The sequence below is a fragment of the Nelusetta ayraudi genome, unplaced genomic scaffold (assembly GCF_046127955.1).
Source record: "Nelusetta ayraudi isolate G7.1 ecotype Tasmania unplaced genomic scaffold, CSIRO-AGI_Nayr_v1 ptg000063l, whole genome shotgun sequence".
NCBI lineage: Eukaryota > Metazoa > Chordata > Actinopteri > Tetraodontiformes > Monacanthidae > Nelusetta > Nelusetta ayraudi.
Window position 1 is genome coordinate 3,317,501 of NW_027466113.1, and position 20,490 is coordinate 3,337,990.

Here is a 20,490-nt window from a genome sequence, read left to right on the forward strand (position 1 = left end):
CTTCTTATTATTATTATTAATAATGACCCGGCTGCAGACCTCGGCGTGGCCTCCCTCTGCTGGACATCATCACTTTGCTCCCAGTGGCATGGAGGTCGACTCCCTCCAGACTTGGACGGAGAAGCGGAAACAAAGAGAAAAACGTTTTTAGGACATTGTGATGTTAAAACCATCAGAAGACTTTGTCAGATTGGCCAGTGGGAGCAGGTTCCATCCAGCAGGTCTGTGATTGGCTCCCATGATTGGACGGGAGATGAATGGTTTGTGACTCTTTGTTGGCTCCTTGGCTTGTTTTTGTGGAGTCGCAGCAACTATTCATTGAGCTTTTGACACAGCGACTGCAAATATTCCTACGAGACATCCAGAAAAACAACAACCAGAATCTGATCCTTTCAAGAAAATCAGTTTCTTTGTGCTTTGTTTCAGTGTAGTTTGCAGCACTGAAGTCAATCTGGCCAGAGAGGATGAGAAGTTAAGAGGGAGAGGAGAGCATGAGGAGATGAGAGGGTGAGATGAGAGGAGGAGAAGATGAGAGGGTGAGGGAATTAGAGGGTGAGATGATGGGAGGGTGAGAGGATGAGATGAGAGGGTGAGGTGATGAGAGGGTGAGATGATGATGGGGTGAGATGAAAGGGTGAGATGAGGAAAGGGTGAGATGAGGAGAAGGTGAGAAGGTGAGGTGAGAGGGTGAGATGATGGGAGGGTGAGATGAGGAATGGATGAGAGGGTGAGAAGGTAAGATGGGAGGGTGAGATGAAACGGTGAGAGGGTGAGACGAGGAATGGATGAGAGGGTGAGAAGGTAAGATGGGAGGGTGAGATGAAAGGGTGAGAGGGTGAGACGAGGAATGGATGAGAGGGTGAGAAGGTAAGATGAAAGGGTGAGAGGGTGAGACGAGGAATGGATGAGAGGGCGAGATGGGAGGATGAGATGGTGAGCAGGTGAGAGGATGAGAGGCCCATGATAAGCGAATGGTGTGTCAGAGCAGCTCAGTGACTTCAGTCCCTGCAGGCTGCAGCAGTCTCACCGTCTCTTTCATCTCATGCACTTTTCATTGTGATAAAAGGAAAAAGCTCCACTTCCAAGTCAGAGTGCACTCGCTGGAAGTCTCGCTGATTGACAAAGCGGGTGTGATATGGCGTGAGCTGCGCTCACATGACCACGAGCGGCTGAGTCTCGAAGTGAGAAGAGGAGATCCATCACACTGAGCTGATCTCTGACACAATGGTTTTGTGTCAGACGGGTCAGAGGAAGAACCTTCTCCATAAGTGGTTACATTTAACTTTTATGATCTGCTCAGCTCTGTGAACCATCCGAACTTTCACCCATAGCAGTTAATAGTTGGTGCTCAGCGGCTCAGAGAAAAATGTTCAAATCAAAAATTTGCAGTTGAAAATATTTTTATTTTCTGCTTTAAATAACATACAGTTCAGTCAAGTAAGATGATGGCTTTTAATAAAATATATGTATATATAATTATATACACGGGGGAGGGCCAGTCAATTGTGAAAAACTTGTGGCTGCTGCAGCTCCATCCACACTGTGGCTGCCTGATTTGTACGATCTTGCGGTGGCTTCCTGTTTTGGTCACGCTCACCTCGGCTGCAGCTCCAAGAACATTTGCTGGTTGGGTTATTCTTGGAAGGTCTGAAGAATTCTTTTGATTTATTTATTATTTATTTATTTCTGGAAATCACAGCCAGATACACAAAGTAACTTGGAATGTGAACCAGCATCTGAATTTCTGTCTCCATATTCCACCACGTCCTGATTACATAACAGATTAACCGTATTATTACCTTCACAGTGACTCTCCACATGTCTGTTTACACCAACCCTCATCGACACTGTTTTATGTTATGATGTGTTATCCGCTGATGCCACGCCGCTCTAATGTTCCTTCCAAAATAAAAGTCAACATAATGTTCCGCTGACGGTAATCAGACATGTTTGTGTTCCGGCCGCCCAGAAAAAAACAAGCACAGAGCCATTACGGACTCACTTTGCTGCGAGATGATAATATATTTTTATTGGACGTGTCCTCTTTTACGAGGCTGCATTTGCCCAAAATCGGAGGCAGTGTTTGAGCAGCTGTGTGGTTTTAGATTAGAGGACAATCTGCGTGCATCAGCAGACATGACTGGGCCGCCTGCAGTTGGAGCACAGACAGACAGTCGTTAGCCTATAGAACATAAACAGAACTAGCAACAAATCCAGGGAGGTTCTGCTGGTTCCTCAAATCTCCTGTTCATCCTCTAACAACACACACTGACAACACAGCGCAACTGCCCCGCTGGGCATCAGTTTGCTGGACACCGTGGATTATTTTTGAAAGGATATCCTGGCATTTCACAGCTGTTCCCAACTTGTTTACACTGCGATTTTTCCGCCTTTGCCCACAAATACAGTTGCACTTGTTCCGTGAGAGCGTCGATCCCCTTCAGCGACGATGCCAGTGTCATTCCACTTTATTTAATGCTCGACTTGCTTTGCTGTAGCTTTTTGTGCACTAAGCTATCAGAACTTCAGAGCAGCCATTGGAAACAACCATTCAGCAGTAAAACAGGCACCACAGGCTCCGCTGGCCTCCATCGTACTGCAGGGCCTCTTCCCAACTCGTCCTTCCATCCAGGCTCAGACTGGAGAGTCTGTTGAAAAACAACTTTGAATTATAATTTTTGCAATTTAAGGATTGAATTATGAGAAAAAAAGAGCAACATCATGTTATGTTTTGGGGCTGATTGACTTTTGAATAATTTCTCAAAACCAATTGAAAGATTCTCTCCACGCCTGCGATGGCCAACTATTGATGGTGGGTTGGAGCTAGTGCAGTGTGGTTATTTTCACTTTCCATCCAGGTGCTGCTTTGCCAGTCGGGTGGTTCTATTTTGCACCTGTCTGGCTTTATTCATCGCTCCATTTCCGTTTCCAAAACAACTCGTTAAAGACGTTCCTTCGCTGTTCAGCTTGTTTTAATTTCACTCCGACAAGGCCCTCTTCATAATTCTCCCAGAATAACACAAGATCTGCTCAGCTGTGAATCTGGAGATCCACAGATATGCGTCATTAAAGTCAAAAATCGGACTCTTTCTGCGGTTGGGAACACGGCAGGCTTGAGAGCAGGCTAACCCACCACTGAGGCCTAGCTAAGCTGCTCCCGTTGGCCCTTCACTTTACATCAACTCCTCCCATTGGCCCATCACTTTCCATCAGCTCCTCCTATTGGTCCATTACTTTCCATTAGCTTCCCCCATTGGCCCCTCACTTTCCATCAACTCCTCCCAATGGCCCTTCACTTTCATCACAGACATATGAGATGTGGCTACAACCAAGAAATTCACATTTTATGATGTAAATGTTATTCACCAACGGTGTGGAAAGTTAGAGTCCCAATATATGAGCTGTGTGCAGGGTAAAGTAAAGGGAGCGTTAAAGGGACGTTTTTGGAAACCGCCGCATTAACATAAACCAAGATGAGAAGTGAGGCGGCAGAGAGCCGAGGCAGGATAATGTCCTCCAGACAGCCAGTTGTTTCATTTCCATTTGTCCTGCTCCTGCTTCCATCACCTCGAGTTGTGTTTTACATTTTGTTTTGGAGCTGGTCCAGCCTCTGAATGGCTCCTGTTGATGATCCATGTATCATCTGCACACACTGTGGAGACACACAGTGCTTAGAGGCTCGGAAGTGGCCATCGCTCTTTTGGAGTGTGTGTATTTGTGTGTGTGTGTGTGTGTAAAAGTTAATGGTACAAGTTGCCCTATCAACACTGTAGGAACTTCTTAATTCATCTCACCAAAGTAACTTTACATTACAAAACGTGTAGTTTTGGTTAGTTTTAGCTGATCAGGTGATTAAGCTATACTTAATATTTAACATTTAAAGAGCACTACACAGGTTAGAGGCTCCAGTGCGGAAAAGGAATAAATAAGTGGTGTGTTGGATTTTCCTACTACTACTACTACTACTACTACTACTACAGTGGGTCTGAGTGTAGTTGCTGGCAGCTCTGAGGCGACAGATACAAGAGCCTCAGAGCTGTGAAGGACAGAAGCTGCAGCAGCTTCCTGTGGTTGTGTTGTGAAGCTGCTGCCAGATCGAAACGCTGACACATCCTGCACGTCACCATTCCAACCTGCTGCTGCTCTACTGCGGCCGTACAAATACAAATACAAAGTGAAGCAAGTCAGCCGGGTGTCAGTCTGTCACTCCGACTCCTCACCTGCACAAACTCCAACCAGCAGCCCCGACAGTTAGCATGCCACCATTATTGTTCGGTTAGCATCCAGCTCCTTTTTATCTAAAAGATGAAAATGAGCCGACTCGGTATGATCTCAGAATTCCATTAAATGTCGGTAGTTGCTGGTGTGGACGTGTGTGTGGCGAGAACCTCGTCTGTCCTTGGCCTCCATTAAGTCACAGGCTTCATGGCTGAGTTGAGCTAATTGTCGTAGAGTATGTGTGTGTGCGTGCGTGCATGAGCGCACGTGTGCGTGTGCAAATGGCATTTTGGCCATTAGTGCCAAGGACGACTTAAGTGCAGAGGTCTGTTAGCATAATTAGTGTGAGGCTCCGCCCTCATTTTGCTCTGTGTTGTAGCGACGCTAAAAATGTGCCGTGGTAGCAAATGTCGTTTCATTCTGTGTTAAGGTAAAAGTACTGTTTCAACTCCTTAACTCAACGTGTGTGTGTGTGTGTGTGTGTGTGTGCGTGCGTGTGTTTGTCTGTGGCTTTGTCTCAATTCGGGGTCTGCATCCTTCGAAGCATGCATTTGAAAGGAAGTTGCGTCATAGCGCTGTGCGAAGGCTTGTCCCAATTCCCGAAAATCCGAAGGACGCTCCAAATGCGTACTCGGAATGCGCCCGACTCTTAGCCGATTCGAAGGATACACCGCCACTATCCTTTGCGTCCTTCTGTATCCCAGGATGCTTTGCGTGCTGCTGCGAAGCATTCTGGGATCCTGAGAAGTCAGCTGAAATTGCGGCATCTACTGGCAAAGGCACGACGTATAAATTTAAGTATTCAAATTTCACATAAAATGTTACGTTTTTAGCGTAGAGTTTTTATTTATTTGAACATCCAACGCCATGGTTGGATGGTGAACCAATGGTTAGCTTGATGCTATGTACACGTCACTTCCAGGGTTGGCCAGCAGGAGGGAACGGCGTTGACGCAACCAGGAAATACGCCGAAGGCTAGACCGTCCCATGTGGTTACCGCCGGGGAGGCGGGTTTTGGTTCGTCCTTCTCGGCCGGGTCCTTCGGAGAACACTTCCTTCAGATGGAGGACGCTTCCTTCGAAGGATGCAGACCCTGAATTGAGACACAGCCCGTGTGTGAGTCTGGCCTTTTCCAACGGCGTCCTAAGCTGAAGCCTGTGTGCCGACACACGCGTGACCCCGCTGACCTTCCGTGTCTCGGCTCGGCGTCAGCAGCTTGGAATAATTTAAGGCACGATGTGGCTTCACGCAGCCTCCCGTGCAGAAGAGCCTGTACAGCCGTCTGGAGGAGATGATTTATATCTAGAAAAGCTAATGTAAAAAAATGATATAAAAAAACCTAACCTGACCAAGTTGGTAAAACGTTTCAGCGACAGACATGGCGAAATGTTGAAGGAATTCACAGAGCCGCAGGTTGGCTGGCGTCTTCCATGACCTCAGAACATTCCCTCACATTTGTGTCAAGGACTTTTGATATATAGAGGCTGATGAAGAAAACTGGTTAGGGTTATTTTAAGCACAAAGGTTCTGACTGTATCATTTTCCAATCATCTATCTATCTATCTATCTATCTATCTATCTATCTATCTATCTATCTATCTATCTATCTATCTATCTCTATCCATCCTCAACAAAGCACACTAAGCTCTGGGCACCAGAGATAGAATCACTTCCTGCGTGTCAAATCTTTTCTTTGCATCCGTCACTGATTGGCTAATAGTGGCTAAAAGTGTCTCCTTTGCACAGTTTCCTGGCAGTGTGTGCTTTACGGTGGATTATTGAGGTGGTGTGTGCTGGAGTGAGGGATAGAAGAAGAGAGGTGGAGAGGGCAGAAAGCTGCTGTTAATGATGAACACCAGCAGTGAGACAAAAGAAACTGTCAGGGAGCCACACCTCTGTGTGCTGGAGGTGAAAAAAATCATCAAGTGCTGATAAGAGGATCGACGAAAGGAAACCTTGCGTTTCAACAGGTGTGCGCGTGTTTGTGCGTGTGTGTGCATGCATGTGCGTGAAAGAGAGATTAGAGGGGGGACAAAAGGGAGGCAAATCTTGAGAGGAAGCCGCAGCAGGCAGACTTGCAGGCTGCATACATGTGGTGTGTGTTAGGTCAGAGTTTATGTGTGTGTGTGTGTGTGTGTGTGTGTGTGTGTGTGTGTGTGTGTGTGTGTGTGTGTGTTTGGAGCTGATGGAAACGGTGGACTTGAGATCAGCAGGCTAAGCAGCAACTCTGTAGCAGAGCGACTGTCTGAAATACAGCTGTTGGATCAGACCTGGAAGCCCTCAGGATCACACACACACACACACACACACACACACACACACACACACACACACACACACAGATGAATATGAACGTGTGCGAGTGTGAGTGTGACTTGCTCAGAGGCCGCCAGGTAAACAACAGATGTATCGCTGCTGCTGCCTGTCGCTGCTGATTCAATAAACGAGCCAATAAAACAAAGAAAATCTAATTTGCGACGCTTCTGCTGCACCCTCATGTTTTGCTCTTTGTTGCTCTTTTCCACACACTTCCACTCCATTATTCTTTTTTTCATTAGAACTGGTTTGCTGCAGTTTGTGGTCTCTTGAATTTCGAGCATGTGAACGTCTAAAAGTCCTGAGTTAACACGCTGTACTTCTCATCAACACAAATATTTTAAGGGTTTTGAGGGTCAGACCGAACAATTCCAATAGTCTACTGACATTTTCTTCTTAACATACCAAAAAACAAAAACAAAAGAGATCATTAAAATATCAGGTTAAATGTTCTTCTTTCATATCAAGTGGGAGAAAGTGTTCTCATTATTATTCCTCCTCAAACAATAAAGTGGGTGAATCCTCTCAGGATGGACCATAACAGAGGCCGTCCACCCACCGTTTAATATCATTTCCATTTTATAACTTCACCAAGTCGAGATCAATGCATCCCAGTCAAACCTGACAACTCATCTGCAGCTGTTTGGGAAGAAAAGTTCAATAATATCTCCAATCAGTGAGTTTTATCCTGGGGGGGGCTGGTCATAGTTATGTTCCGACTGGTGGTGGTGCTGTCATCACGGTACATGCCTGTCACTGTATGGCAGGGAAACAAACGCGACTGTAACTAGGAAGAGATTGAAATGACGGCACCCTGCCCTGATCCCCGGGCTAATTAAAAAAAAAAAGACAGAGCTTGCTAGCTAGCGTCCATGAACACAGAGATTCAGGACAAAGAGGGCAGAACAGTTCTTCAAACTAGATGAGATGGTGTGTTTAGGTGACGGTCCAGTGATTGACAGCAGTGTGATAGAAGTGTTACAGTGGAGAAAAACTTTCTGATGATTTTTCTTTTTCTCTTGGCGGTAAAGTTCCATTGCGTTTGGATGTCAACCGCCTAGCGGCAGTTATGCTAATGTCTTTAGTCAGCAGCTGTTTCAAACAGTGATTTTCCATAAAGCCTTTAAATGTGCATAAAGACAAAATTTGCATCAGAAATTTTTATGGAAATGGCATCAAATCAAAACAAATTCCTCTAATTCACAATAAGGTTCTTACACTTGCTTGAGGTGGTTTTAGTCTTTTCTTCTCTTTTTTTTCAATCATCGCTAATGTGCAAAATGGGAACAGGTTTGCTGAATAAACTCTGACTCGGCGAACGTTCTGAGACTGTTTACGTCCTCCAGGCTGTTTCCACAATAACAATAATGTCCAAGGAAAAAGTCTGCAGTTAAAGTCTATTTTTATTAGTCTAGTTTTGTTGTCTTATTGTTTTACCGACTTACTGATTCACTGACTGACTTAAGCCCTTGGGACGCAGTTCAGCCAACCTCATAGAGGCCTTTATTAATCCCACATTGGCGAAATTTGCATAATTACCGCAACAATAAAGTGCAAAAGAAGGAAACTTATATGACTTAAAAAGAAATCAAGAAATAGGATTAAATATTTATAGAGTAAGAAAGGAAAAACTAGATATTTATAACACGTAGATTGTTTTACAAGTCATGTACATAATATTGACATAAGTGTTTTATTGCACCTTCATGAGATGTAAATGGTTGAGAAGATGATTTTTTATTGAATCTAGTCCTAAAGGAATGACCTCGTGCTTCACAGAACAGCAAATGTTCAGATTGAGCAGGATGCCGTTGCAGCACATTTACCTTCTTATTTCACTGGCGGGACCTTGGTGTTGGAGGAGGTTATTAGACGGAATTCTCTCCAGCAGCCCTTCAATAAAAAGCTGCTTGTTCTCACTTGCAGAGCGACTGACTGCGCTGTCTGGTTGCCCGCATGTGATCTTTAGAGGAGACAGGAAGAGATTCAGGTTCAGAGGAGAAGAAAAGAGCAGAGGGATGTTCTAACTGGAGCTTGGTTTTCATGAACAGAGGAACTCTGCGGCTGCAAGGCTGAATGTCAGCCAAAGATTTCTTATTTCGGGGTCAATATTGTTTTTCTTTTAACTATGGATGTACCCATAATGATACCTGTATCGGGTATTGGTACTGATACCAGTATCGGGACCGATATCTGGGTTAAGTACTATTCTCAGACTCATAAAATTTGTGCCGATACTACAACACCGATACCATTGTCGGTATCGATACTGATACCGGTATCGGCTATCAGTACTGATACCTGGGTTGAGTACTCCACTCATGCTCGTAAAATGCGTGCCGATACCATGGCACCGATACCAGCAGTGCGTGTGTATGTATATGACAATTTACACATTTGTGTTTGTACTGCAGTGAAACGTGTTCTAGAAAAACTTGCTGAGGAATGTTGTTCAAGTAACACAACATCTGTGGAAAAATAAAAAAAATAAAAGAAATTCTATCTTATTAAGTGAGTACTGAAATGCCAAGTACTGGGCCCCTACTGGTTCTGTAAGAGAGTGGTATCGGTGCATCACTACTTTTTAACAATCATCCTCTGTCCAGCTGCACTTTTCTCACAGGCATGTTTGGAGCAGTAAAAGGCACTGAATACTTCCTGAAGTGGGCAGTAAAACTCCTGACGACCCTCAACTAGTGAGCGAGTGAGCCGGCACCAGGTGTCACCAGGTGTCAGTGCGGGCATAATGTGAGGGAGGGGGGCGCCACCTTGACGACCGGCTAATGTTTTAAAACACCGGTGTAATGGTGCTTTGGTCCACGTACGCTCTGACGACAATGAGACGGAGGTCAGAGGTCATTAAAACCCAACAATCCTCCACTTTACACGGTCAACAGCTCCTCCACCAGTCCGAGGCCTCGCACATCAAAGACCTCCACTGTCAACAGCAGTTACCACTGCCACTGACAACGTTTGAGTCGACCCACCACCCCCTCCTTTTATGACGGAAAAGCTCTTGGGGACTTTGGTGCGAGTCACTCTGACTCTCAGAGGTCGAGGACAGAGAGTGAAGGTCGATCTGTGGAACTCAAGGCAGCTGGAAGAGCTGCAATCAATTCGCTTTTTAAGAAGCACAATGAAAAACTTCAACCGGTGACCTTGTGTGTGTGCATGTGTGTGTGTGTGTTTTGAAAGGCTTACCTGGTCTGCAGGATTTCAGATTGCACTAAATCAACACAAGCAGTGTCCCAGTTACTTTTCGTAAGTGCTGGAAACTTCAGTGCAGCACTCTTTGCACTCTTAGCACTGCATTCAGTCGTCATCACTTCATTTGTCGAGAGTGACGATGAACAAAAGCCTCTTTTTGTTTCTCTTGCACTTTACCTTCTTTTTTGGCTAATTACAAAAAGAACATTTAAAACAAACACATATATTAGAAAATGTTAGCCCTCATGCTAAGCGCCGTCAGTCACTTCCACTATAGGACGGCAACATGAGTTTTGAGTTTTGAGACACTCACTCTCTGTCCTGTTTGATTTCATGTTCTTCCTCTGAATGTGTTTTTTTTTTTTTTTAGAGGCAAACTCTTCATTTTCTGGATTATATTCAGCGGGTGACTCTCACCATCCTTCACTTACCTCTCGCTCCCCCAGTTGTCTGGGTGTCGTCCTGAGGAAGAACTCTCACAATTACAGCTTGCCTGCCTCTGAAAGCGGGGAATGTATTTTTTTTCGAAGTTATGCTGCGGTTCTGCTATCTGCAGGAGGCCTTGTGAAGGCGGCTGCTTAGCTGTGGGGGGGGGGGGGGGGGGGCATTTTAATAAGAAAAATCAATCTTCCGTCACCTGAAGCTATTATAATCAAATGATAAAATGAATTGTGCTGCTTTTTCCCTTATGAACACATGCAAACTGTGTGTTTATCCTAGTTGCCCCTAATTATAATCAGGGGGAAATTATTGCTAATGGCTTATTTTGGGTCGTTGTTCTAGCTGCTATTTGAACTAAGTAGTTCCATCAGGCTCTGTGAGGAGTTATTCTAGTTTCAACCTTCTCTTTTCTCTCCATGCACCTCTCTAAAAGAACTGCAGCACTTTTTTTTTACTGCTGGCCTCTCCGCCTCTCCTCTCTCTCCACCTCTTGCTGAAACTCCCGCACTGATCTACCAAATGTCCAATAGAGAACGGGAGGCTCTTGGCAGGCAGAATCTATTCCAGTTGTACCCGGGGCTTTAAATGATTTGCTCATTTCCCCCAAAACACAGAACGCAGAAGGGTGCCTCCTGCGATGTTGTTCATTTGAAAAGTAAAGATTGTCATCAGCCATTTTCTCCGCCACCTTGTAATCTTCCTCTTCCTGATCTGTTGTCTGTCTGCCGCCTGCAGCAGATGATGGACACTTCCAGCAGTCAGACTGTCTGGAAAATCACGTCACCAGATGAATCAGATCGCGATGAATTCTCAGCCGGGATGTATATATGTAAATTCCCTTAAGTCGAAACGTAAAAGAAAAGCCCTTTTGTGTTTGGTATAATGGATATATTTTAATAACCTCCAAGGCGGCGCCACCATCAGTATCGGCGCATCAGTGCGGCTGACTGGCTGCCTCACAATGTGATTTCATTTGAAACTTAGAGAAACGATTCATATCTTTGACCGCGCATTCTTTCACAGTCTTTCACGTATTAAAACACAAATATCCGTCCGTCCGTCCCGATCGGCATCTCCCCACTTCTCTACTCTCTCTTTTGCAAACAGGTTTTTTTTTTTGATGGATGATGCAGCATTAAACAAACTTATTTTTGACAGGAGGAGCAGTGACAACGGCGACGTGATGAATCATCTTGTTTTAGATGTTTGTTTGTGTATTTATTGTTTGATATGCTGATTTAAAACTCATTTCACAATAAAGATTCAATCTGTGTTTGAAATTTGATTTCAAAGCCTTCCCAAGATGATGAGTTTTGAAATGATCACAGGAGCCCATTCGTCATAAGTTTGTTTTACAACCATTACAAGTGAACTGTTGTATCTTATTTGAGATATATGGTTGTATTTGCTGAATAAATAACATGAAGCCCGCCTCCTATTTGTGTTGTGAATTTCTTGTGTGATTTCTGGCGTGCGCATCAAAAGTTAAATTCAAGTCTTTTCCCATGTAATTCACGTCGTCGAACGAGTAAAATTCCTTTTATTTTGCCTCTGATTGGTAGAATTAAAAAATCGCACTCGCTTTTTCCTCTCGTGCTCGCAGCCGATCAGTTTGTGTGTCACACTGAGGCCGTGGCCGACATCGTGATCCTGGTGGACGGCTCTTGGAGCATCGGCCGGCTCAACTTCCGACTGGTGCGAATGTTCCTGGAGAACCTGGTGGGAGCCTTCGACATCGGCATCGACAAGACCAGAGTGGGTGAGTGACTGACAGTTGCGGCCTTTTTTTGAACGCAGCTCCATTCAGCCCAGTGCAAACCTTACGACGAGTTGTGTCACCGTGGTTTTTCCAGGTCTGGCCCAGTACAGCGGCGATCCCAGGATTGAGTGGCACCTGAACTCCTTCTCTACCAAGGACGCCGTCCTGGACGCGGTCAGAAACCTGCCCTACAAGGGAGGAAACACACTCACGGGTACGTAGTTACATTTCTCTTTTCCACCATTCATGTAATGTAAATACTTTGTAAAAAAATAAATAAATAAAACTGTCCATATAGATTTAAATAGTTGATTTTCCTTCCTTTTTTACTCTATTTCTTTATTCCTTTTTAATTCATATAATTGTTTATTCTCCATTGCATCACATGTTGCTGTAATGATATAAATTAACCCCACTGTTTGAATAATAATTCAACAATAATTCTAATTGGACATTCTAATTCCAATATATTTTATATTGGATATTCTAATTGCTCTTTTTTTCTTCCTTTCTTCCTTTATCCCCGCCTTCTTCTCCAGGTCTGGCTTTGAATTTCATCCTGGAGAACTGTTTCAAGCCTGAATCAGGGTCACGGCCCGGAGTGCCCAAGATCGGGATCCTCATCACGGACGGGAAGTCCCAGGACGATGTCATTCCTCCTGCTGAGAGCCTGCGGAACGCCGGCGTCGAGCTGTTTGCCATTGGTGAGGGTGAACGCACAAACACAAACACACCTGTGTGTGTGTCTGATGTCCCAGCCTCTAAATATCGAGTCTGCAATGGTCCACGTCCAGGTGTGAAGAACGCCGACGAGAACGAGCTGCACTCCATCGCCTCGGAGCCGGATGAGGGCCACGTCTACAACGTGGCCGACTTCAGCGTCATGAGCTCCATTGTGGAGGGACTGACCAGGACGGTGTGCGAGCAAGTGGAGCAGCAGGACAAGGACATCAAGGAGAGTAAGGTCATGACCTTCATGCTGCCGCGCAACGAAATGCAGTTTAAAACTTCACAACTTGTCAGGTTGACCTTGATCACTGGGCCACTGGTTCACTGGATCACTGGACTGTCCAGTGATGACCATTAACACTGTAAATTGTTTCTACAAAGAACCAAACTGCATTCAATCGAATGAATAGTGCATGAAATACTGAATCCATTACATAGGTAGAATGGATGGATGATTTGGTTGGTGGAGGATTGGATAGATGAATTGATAGGGAGGTGGAGGGATGGATGATAGGTGGATTGGTGGTTGGGTGGGTGAATGATAAGAAGGTAGGTAGGTGGGTTCTACATAGGTAGATGGTAGAAAGATCGGTGGATGAATGGAAGGATGGATGGGAAGGTAGAGATGGTCTATTTAAGTATCTGAATGAATGGGTTGGGAGGTGGATAGATCGGTTGGTGGATGGATGGGTAGGTAGATGTGTAGGTAGGTATCTGGATGAATGGGATGATAGGTAGATATCTGGACGGACAGGTCAGTAGGTTGGTTGGTGGGCAGGTTTGGATGGATGGATGCATGGATGGATGGATGATACTTTGTTGGGTCGATTCCAATAAGTTCTTCTTGACAAAGCCTCTGTCTCTCAGCTCACAGTGGTTCAACTCCCTCCATCTGAACTACAGTGTTCATACTTGATTCTTTCACTCCGATCTTTGATTCATTCATGTTGGAACACTTCATTGTAAGTGCTGACGATTCCACCCCTCTCCTTCCCTCCCCCTCCCCCTCCCTCCACCGATCAGAGCACGTCCCTGAGACGATGGGGCCGCCGCACCACCTGGTGATATCGGACGTGACGGCCCGCAGCTTCCAGGTCGGATGGAGTCCCGCTCCAGGGAACGTGGAGAAGTACCGAGTGGTTTATTACCCCTCCCAGGGAGGGGAGCCTCAGGAGGTAAACACCCAACCGTGACTGTCTCTGGTTTCACTGCTCAGCCTGCCGAGGTTATCGCGGGGGAGCTGTGGAAGCAAAGTAGCAACACATCAGTCACTGCAAGACAAGTGTACCTTGTCTTGGCGTTACATTGGCAAGCAGTGGGCGTCCCTGGTGTGAGACCAGCAGAGCAGCTCAGAGATGAGCTTGTTTGTTGTGGTTTCTGTTGCTAGTGATATTCTCCCTCAATGTTCTCAGATGTGTAGAAATGATTCTCCAGCTCAGTGAGCTAACTGCTGTATCAGTGTGCCAAATACCTGTCAATATTCTGACTGCAGTGTGCATATTTTTTAAAATTGAATGTTAGACAGGTTAGACTTAAAAACATTTTAGTGACCATTAGTGACAATAATATATCTGTATCTGTCCATCCACACACACACACACACACACACTCACACACACACACACACACACACACACACACACACACACACACACACACACACACACACACACACACACATATATATGTACGTAAAAAAAATATGAGACCCCCTTAAATCTTACTTCTTTGGCTCTCAGGGGGTCTCATGGTTTCATTGGGAGCCTGGACCCCCCTGTATTTCACACACTGCTGCTGTAGCGACTGTCTCAGCTTGTCCTACCACAGGCTGGGTGGGACTCACAGGGAGCAGATGGTCCGGAGCTGCTGCTCTGTGTGTGCATGTGTGTGTGTGTGTGTGTGTGTGTGTGTGTGTGTGTGTGTGTGTGTGTGTGTGTGAACACCTCTCCAGCTGGCTGGGCTTCAGTCTGACTGAATCACAAGTGTCCTCCGCTCAGAGCCCAATGAGAAGAAAATATTATCCTTGCATCAGACTTTCGGCCTGAATCTCCGGCAGCAAATCGATTGTGTTTTCCTTTTGCTCCACCAAATTAATCCATCCCTCTCTTTTTCTGCTCTTCCTTCCCCTCCTTCCTCCATTTCTCACCTTCATCTCCCCTCATTTATTCCCCATTTTTCCTCGCCGCCTTTGTTCCCCGTTAACCAATCCAATCCATTTCCGCACCCAATTTATCCCATCTTCAATCTATTTCTCCCTCGCTCGCCACCACCCCACTCCGGCGCCCCCCCCAGGCGGTGGTGGGCAGCAGCGAGACGTCGGTGCTGTTGCAGCATCTCAGCTCCCTGACTGAGTACCAGCTGGCCGTGTTCGCCGTCAATGCAAACGACGCCAGCGAAGCTCTGAGGGGATCACAGACAACCTGTAAGCTTATCCCCGAGTGCACAAACACACACACGCACACGCACACGCACTCACACACACACACTCACAGAGTCACTGGTTGAAGTTTTTTATTGTACTTCTTAAAGAGGGAATTGATTGCAAAGCTTTTCCAACTTCCCATGTGTTCCTCAGCCTGTCACACACACACACACACACACACACACACACACACACACACACACACACACAACTCAAGTCAACATATGAGATGTTCAGTTATTGGCCGAGAATATTAATGACAGCGTTGCGCTCGTGAAGCATCATAATCAGGATTAAACTCAAGACATTTGGCTGTCTATGCTGTGTGTCTGTGTGTGTGTGTGTGTGTGTGTGTGTGTGTGTGTGTGTGTGTGTGTGTGTGTGTGTGCAGTGCCCCTCCCTGCAGTGACGGGCCTCCAGCTGCTGGACATAACCCACAACGCCCTCAGGGTGCGGTGGGACAGTGTGGATGGAGCCTCTGGCTACATGCTGCTGTATGCTCCTGTCACAAGCGGCCAGCGGGACGAGAAGGAGGTAATGGAGAGAAAAGAGGAGGAAGCGGAGGAGGAGGAAGCAGCCCTGCTTTTTCAGATCGTTCACTTTAATATTGATTCAAAGATTCAAAGATTTTATTTTTCACGTCACGTGACATGGCAATGAAATGGCAGTGGCAAGTTAAATATACGTTTTACAAAAATACAAAGTTAAAAAGATAAGTGTTTGAAATGTTATGCAATACTAAACAATATAATATAATATCATTAGTTGCAAACAATGCAATGCTAAGTATGATGCTTTACCATTTAGTGTGTAGTAATACTATCAACAGTAATGGTAGTAATATTAACAACAGTAAAATAATCATAAGAGTAGTTGTGATAATAATGATAGTGCAGTGTAATTGTTAAACACAGTATAATATTATACAATATAATATAATATAATTAGTTGCAACCAATGGAATGCAGCGTATGACAGTATACCATTTAGTATATAATAATACTATCAATAGTTGCAGTGATAATAATATCAGCAACAGTAAAATAATAGTAATAATAATAGTGCAATATTACTGTTTAATATGATAAATCATATAAAATAATATTAGTTCAAATCAAACATCAAATATGCAACAGCTTTGGGAGTATATATATATTTTTTTGCAAGCTGAAATTTGATCATAGGATTTTTTTTGCATGGCAGGTTCAACAGCCTAAAAGTCTCACTGCCATTTCTGACTGCAAGTGAAGGCTACAAGTTCAGAGTTCAGAGCTCCCTGGAGGTCAGAGAAGCTGTAAGAAAGAGCCACAATTTAACAAATGAAGCATTGTCATGTTGGGACGCTGCACCACCTGAACCTGAACTAAACTCAATTTTCCAGAATTTTCTTAGAATTTCCAGGCACTTTATGATTATTCACTATGTCACAATAAGGTTGTGAATACTTGGTGTGGTGAAACAGACGCAGCACAATGACAGTGGTGATGATTTCTGGCATTGATTTGAATCTGTTTTATGTTATTATGAATCTATTTACATCACACATGAGGTGAGCTGCTGTTGTATCACTCCATCGTTATATCCTAATAATGATTTGCGGGTCTGAAGTATTTTTTTTTCCTTGACCTGCTGCATTTTTTTTTGTGTGCAGTTGAAGCTGTCCGGGGGGGTGACGGAGCTGCAGCTGGACGGCTTGATTCCCGACACTGAATACATGGTGACTGTCTACACCCTGCATGGAGACGAGGCCGGAGAGCCAGTGACCAGTCAGCAGACCACCAGTGAGCACGCACACACACACACACACACACACACACACACACACACACACACACACACGCACACACACACAGACTTTGTTCTCCATCATTCACATGAAAAGGTGCAAATCAACTGAACCGTCTTGAGTAAAAACTGGTTCTCACGCAGCAGCAGAGAAAAGCAGGAGAGCAAACAATCCCAGCAGACCCTCCTCCTGTCTTTATCTCCTCTTGTCTTTCTTTATCTCCCCATCTTCCCCAGTGCCGCTGAGTTCTCCCAGCAACCTCCAGTTCTCAGATATCACACACAACTCGGCCCACATCAGCTGGGAGCCTGCTGCGCCCAGCGGAGCTCGAGGTTACCGCATCATGTGGGTCAAGACAGACGGGCTGCTGACACAGGAGGTAGGCTGTGTGTCTGTGTGTGTGTGTGTGTGTGTGTGTGTGTGTGTGTGTGTGTGTGTGTGTGTGTGTGGTCTCCAGATTCCCTCAAGTAGTGTGTGTTTGTGTGTGTGCATATGGGAAGACATGGCAAAAGAATCAGACGTAAGCCAAACTAATTCAGTGAGCAGCAGGTTGATGGCGTCGACTCTCCTCAACGTCACAGTGACAGACTGAGGACATTAACAGCAGGTATAGCAGTTCTTCTCATGGTTTGTGTGTCTGAAAGAAGTGTTGTGTTGTCCAGCTGCTGAATATTGGCAGCACGTGATCGTGTTTCCTGCAAGTGTTCTTCTTTAAGGACTTTAATAAGAACTGCAACAAGTCTTAGCTAACAATAGAATGTTGACTGGCACTGGAATCCCCACCATACATTGAATCAAATTGCATACATATGCACTCAATAACTCAAACTTTAAGTGCAAAAAGTGTATTCAGACCGAGAAATAATGAAAGAAAAGGGTGTGAAGATGAGATGATGCAGCAATGGAGGCATATTAAGAATCACAGAGGTGATTTTAAGAAGCGGAATCACAAACATTTGTATGAGAAATACCTTGAGTTGTTTCTCCTAAGGAGTGTGTGTGTGTGTTCTGCAGGTGGAGGTGGGCAGCGTGAACTCCTACGACCTCAGAAACCTGACCTCTCTGATGGAGTACTCAGTGGCCATCTTCGCCCTGTACGACGAGGGCCAATCAGAGCCCCTCACCGACGCCTTCACCACCAGTGAGAAACCCGTTCCATCTTTTTTCCAGGAAGATGTTTTTGCTACGAGACAAATACATCTGACAAAACGCATTAATTAATTTCCTCCGCCGGGATTACGGCCATGATTGTCTTCCAACATCGAAGCTGTTTCATCCACCCGCAGCAGCAGCAGCAGCAGCAGCAGCAACAGCAGCAGCACCAGCAGCTGAGAACTATTTGCTGTCACTTGTGTGAAATAATTGCGTCAGCGGCATTATGGGCGAGATGTCCTCCTACCAACAGGGCTGGTTTTATTAGCTTGTGCTGCTCTGGCTGTCTGCCCATCTCATTTACAGCCTGGTTCTAATGGCCCATCACATTAGAAGGTCATCTCACGCTCCCCCAGCGCTCCGTCATGCTAACAGATATCGACCGGCAGGAACGTCCCTCCCAGCCACCAGCTTCTCCTGCTGCTGACTCAGCTGGAGGAGCAGCAGATGTATCTCTGGCCAGCGGCTTCACTTGCTGCTGAGACTCCCGCTTGGTTTTTATTTTCAGCCCCCTGCAAACTTTGTTCTTCGGTGCTGGTTTAGGAACGACCGCTGGCATCAGTGTCACAGAAGGATGGAGAACAGCAGTTTAAACATTGTGCGACTTGTTGTTGCAGCAAGCAGCTGTTAATATCCAGAGCGTAGTGAAGCATCGTTTTGAAGAGCATCTTTTATTGTTGTCACCAGTTCAGCTGCCCCTATACTGTTGGTGTTGTTGTTGGTGTTGGTGTTGTTGTTTGTGTTGTCGTTGTTGTGTAGCTCAGTTTCAGCCTGTGGTCAAAGCATTATGACATCATCAGTTAGACCGATGAATCAGAACAGACCACCACCACAGCAGCCACTGCTCCTCATTAGCTGTGCAGCCAAGTCGTGGAATTGAATTTTGAGATGAGATGAACAGACAAACACTTGTGAAGTTCCTTCATGTTGGTTTAAGATGATTAAACCAGTGTAAATGTCTCCTGTTGCAGCTCCAGTTCCTGGTCCACTCAACTTCCACTCCAGCGACGTCCGAACCAGCAGCTTCCAGGTCAGCTGGGATCACTCAACCAATGACATCGTCCTCTACAGGCTGTCCTGGGCGCCATTCAGCGGCGGTAACACCATGGAGGTCAGTGCCTGGAACCCTGTCACACTTCTGAACAGGAAGTGACCACATTTCTCAACAGGAAGTGGCCACTGCCCACACTTCTGAACAGGAAGTGTCTATAATTCTGAACAGGAAGTGGCCACTGTCCAAAGTTTTTAACATGAAATGTCTGCACTTCTCAACAGGAAGTAACCACTATCCATACCTCTAAACTGGAAGTGTCTGCAGTTCTGAACAGGAAGTGACTACATTTCTTAACAGGAAGTGGCCACTGTCCACAGCTCTTAACAGGAAGTGTCCGCACTTCTGAACTGGAAGTGGCCACTGGCTGCACTTCTGAACAGGAAATGGCCACTGTTCGCACCACTGAACAGGAAGTGTCCGCACTTCTGAACTGGAAGTGGCCACTGGCTGCACTTCTGAACTGGCATTGGCCAGTAAAGGCCAACATTTGTGCAATGTGCTTGTGATTGGGTGGTTTTTCTCTCAGCTTGAAGCCCCTCTTGTTGTTGTGGTTGTGGTTGTAGTTGTAATTGTAGTTGTTGTAGTAGTAGTAGTTGTAATTGTTGTATTTATAGTTTTAGTTGTAGCTGTTGTAGTTGTAGTTGTTGTTTACCTGCCGGGGAAGTGTTCCTGCCCCAGGCATCCAGACAAACAGAGTCTTTGCTCTGGGCTGCTGTGTAAACTGCTTTAGGAAAGAAAACACAACAACAAACTGGCAGCCTGCAAATAAAGCTGAATAAATCTAGAAATGAACGGCTCGGCTGCGTTGTTATTATTATTATTATTATTGTTCTTATTACTGCCATGATTTGAGCTTCAGAGCCAGCTGGGTGGCAGCGATAGAGCGACTGAGCCAGTGTTGTTCCGCCGTCAGTGTGTGTGTTTCCGTTCAGAGTCACCAGAGCTGAAAATAACAGCAGGAGACTTTCAGAGGAAAAGACACGGCGGCTCTTCACACTTATTCACCCACATTAGAGACACGCACGCACGCACGCACACATATATCCACACAAATTCACATACACACACACACACACACACGCACACACACACACATACATTGTTATGTCTAAGAGGAGATTACAGAGACCACAATGGTCCATCCAGGTGGATCTTCTGCAGCCTGTGTGATGATGAGCCAGATTAGAGCTGTTAAAAATAATCTGTGGATGTGTGAATCAGATTGTGAGCAGATTACAGCTTCTCCTCCGTTGAGCCTCTGAAGCCACGCGGCGTCAAATTTAGCTTTTCCTTTGTTCTCATCCCGATGGCACCTCGTTGTTTTCGGGGAGCTTTGTGTCCTGCAGCTTTGTGCTTCAAAAAGATGATCTGCAGTCGAGCCCCACCGAGGAGGTTTTACTGCTACA

At 45.5% G+C, this 20,490-nt stretch overlaps 1 protein-coding gene across 3 annotated transcripts in view; it reads left to right on the top strand.

Moving 5' to 3' along the window:
• col14a1a (collagen, type XIV, alpha 1a) overlaps positions 1–20,490 on the top strand; it is an 86,155-nt gene that overhangs the window by 22,364 nt on the left and 43,301 nt on the right. For all 3 annotated transcript variants that reach the window (XM_076041093.1, XM_076041094.1, XM_076041095.1), the window contains 11 exons: positions 11,786–11,941; positions 12,036–12,155; positions 12,481–12,645; positions 12,736–12,900; positions 13,694–13,845; positions 14,963–15,092; positions 15,484–15,626; positions 16,744–16,873; positions 17,115–17,257; positions 17,893–18,019; positions 19,002–19,141. In XM_076041093.1, coding sequence (XP_075897208.1) covers positions 11,786–11,941; positions 12,036–12,155; positions 12,481–12,645; positions 12,736–12,900; positions 13,694–13,845; positions 14,963–15,092; positions 15,484–15,626; positions 16,744–16,873; positions 17,115–17,257; positions 17,893–18,019; positions 19,002–19,141 — 1,571 coding nt within the window. The remainder of the gene's footprint in view (positions 1–11,785; positions 11,942–12,035; positions 12,156–12,480; positions 12,646–12,735; positions 12,901–13,693; positions 13,846–14,962; positions 15,093–15,483; positions 15,627–16,743; positions 16,874–17,114; positions 17,258–17,892; positions 18,020–19,001; positions 19,142–20,490) is intronic.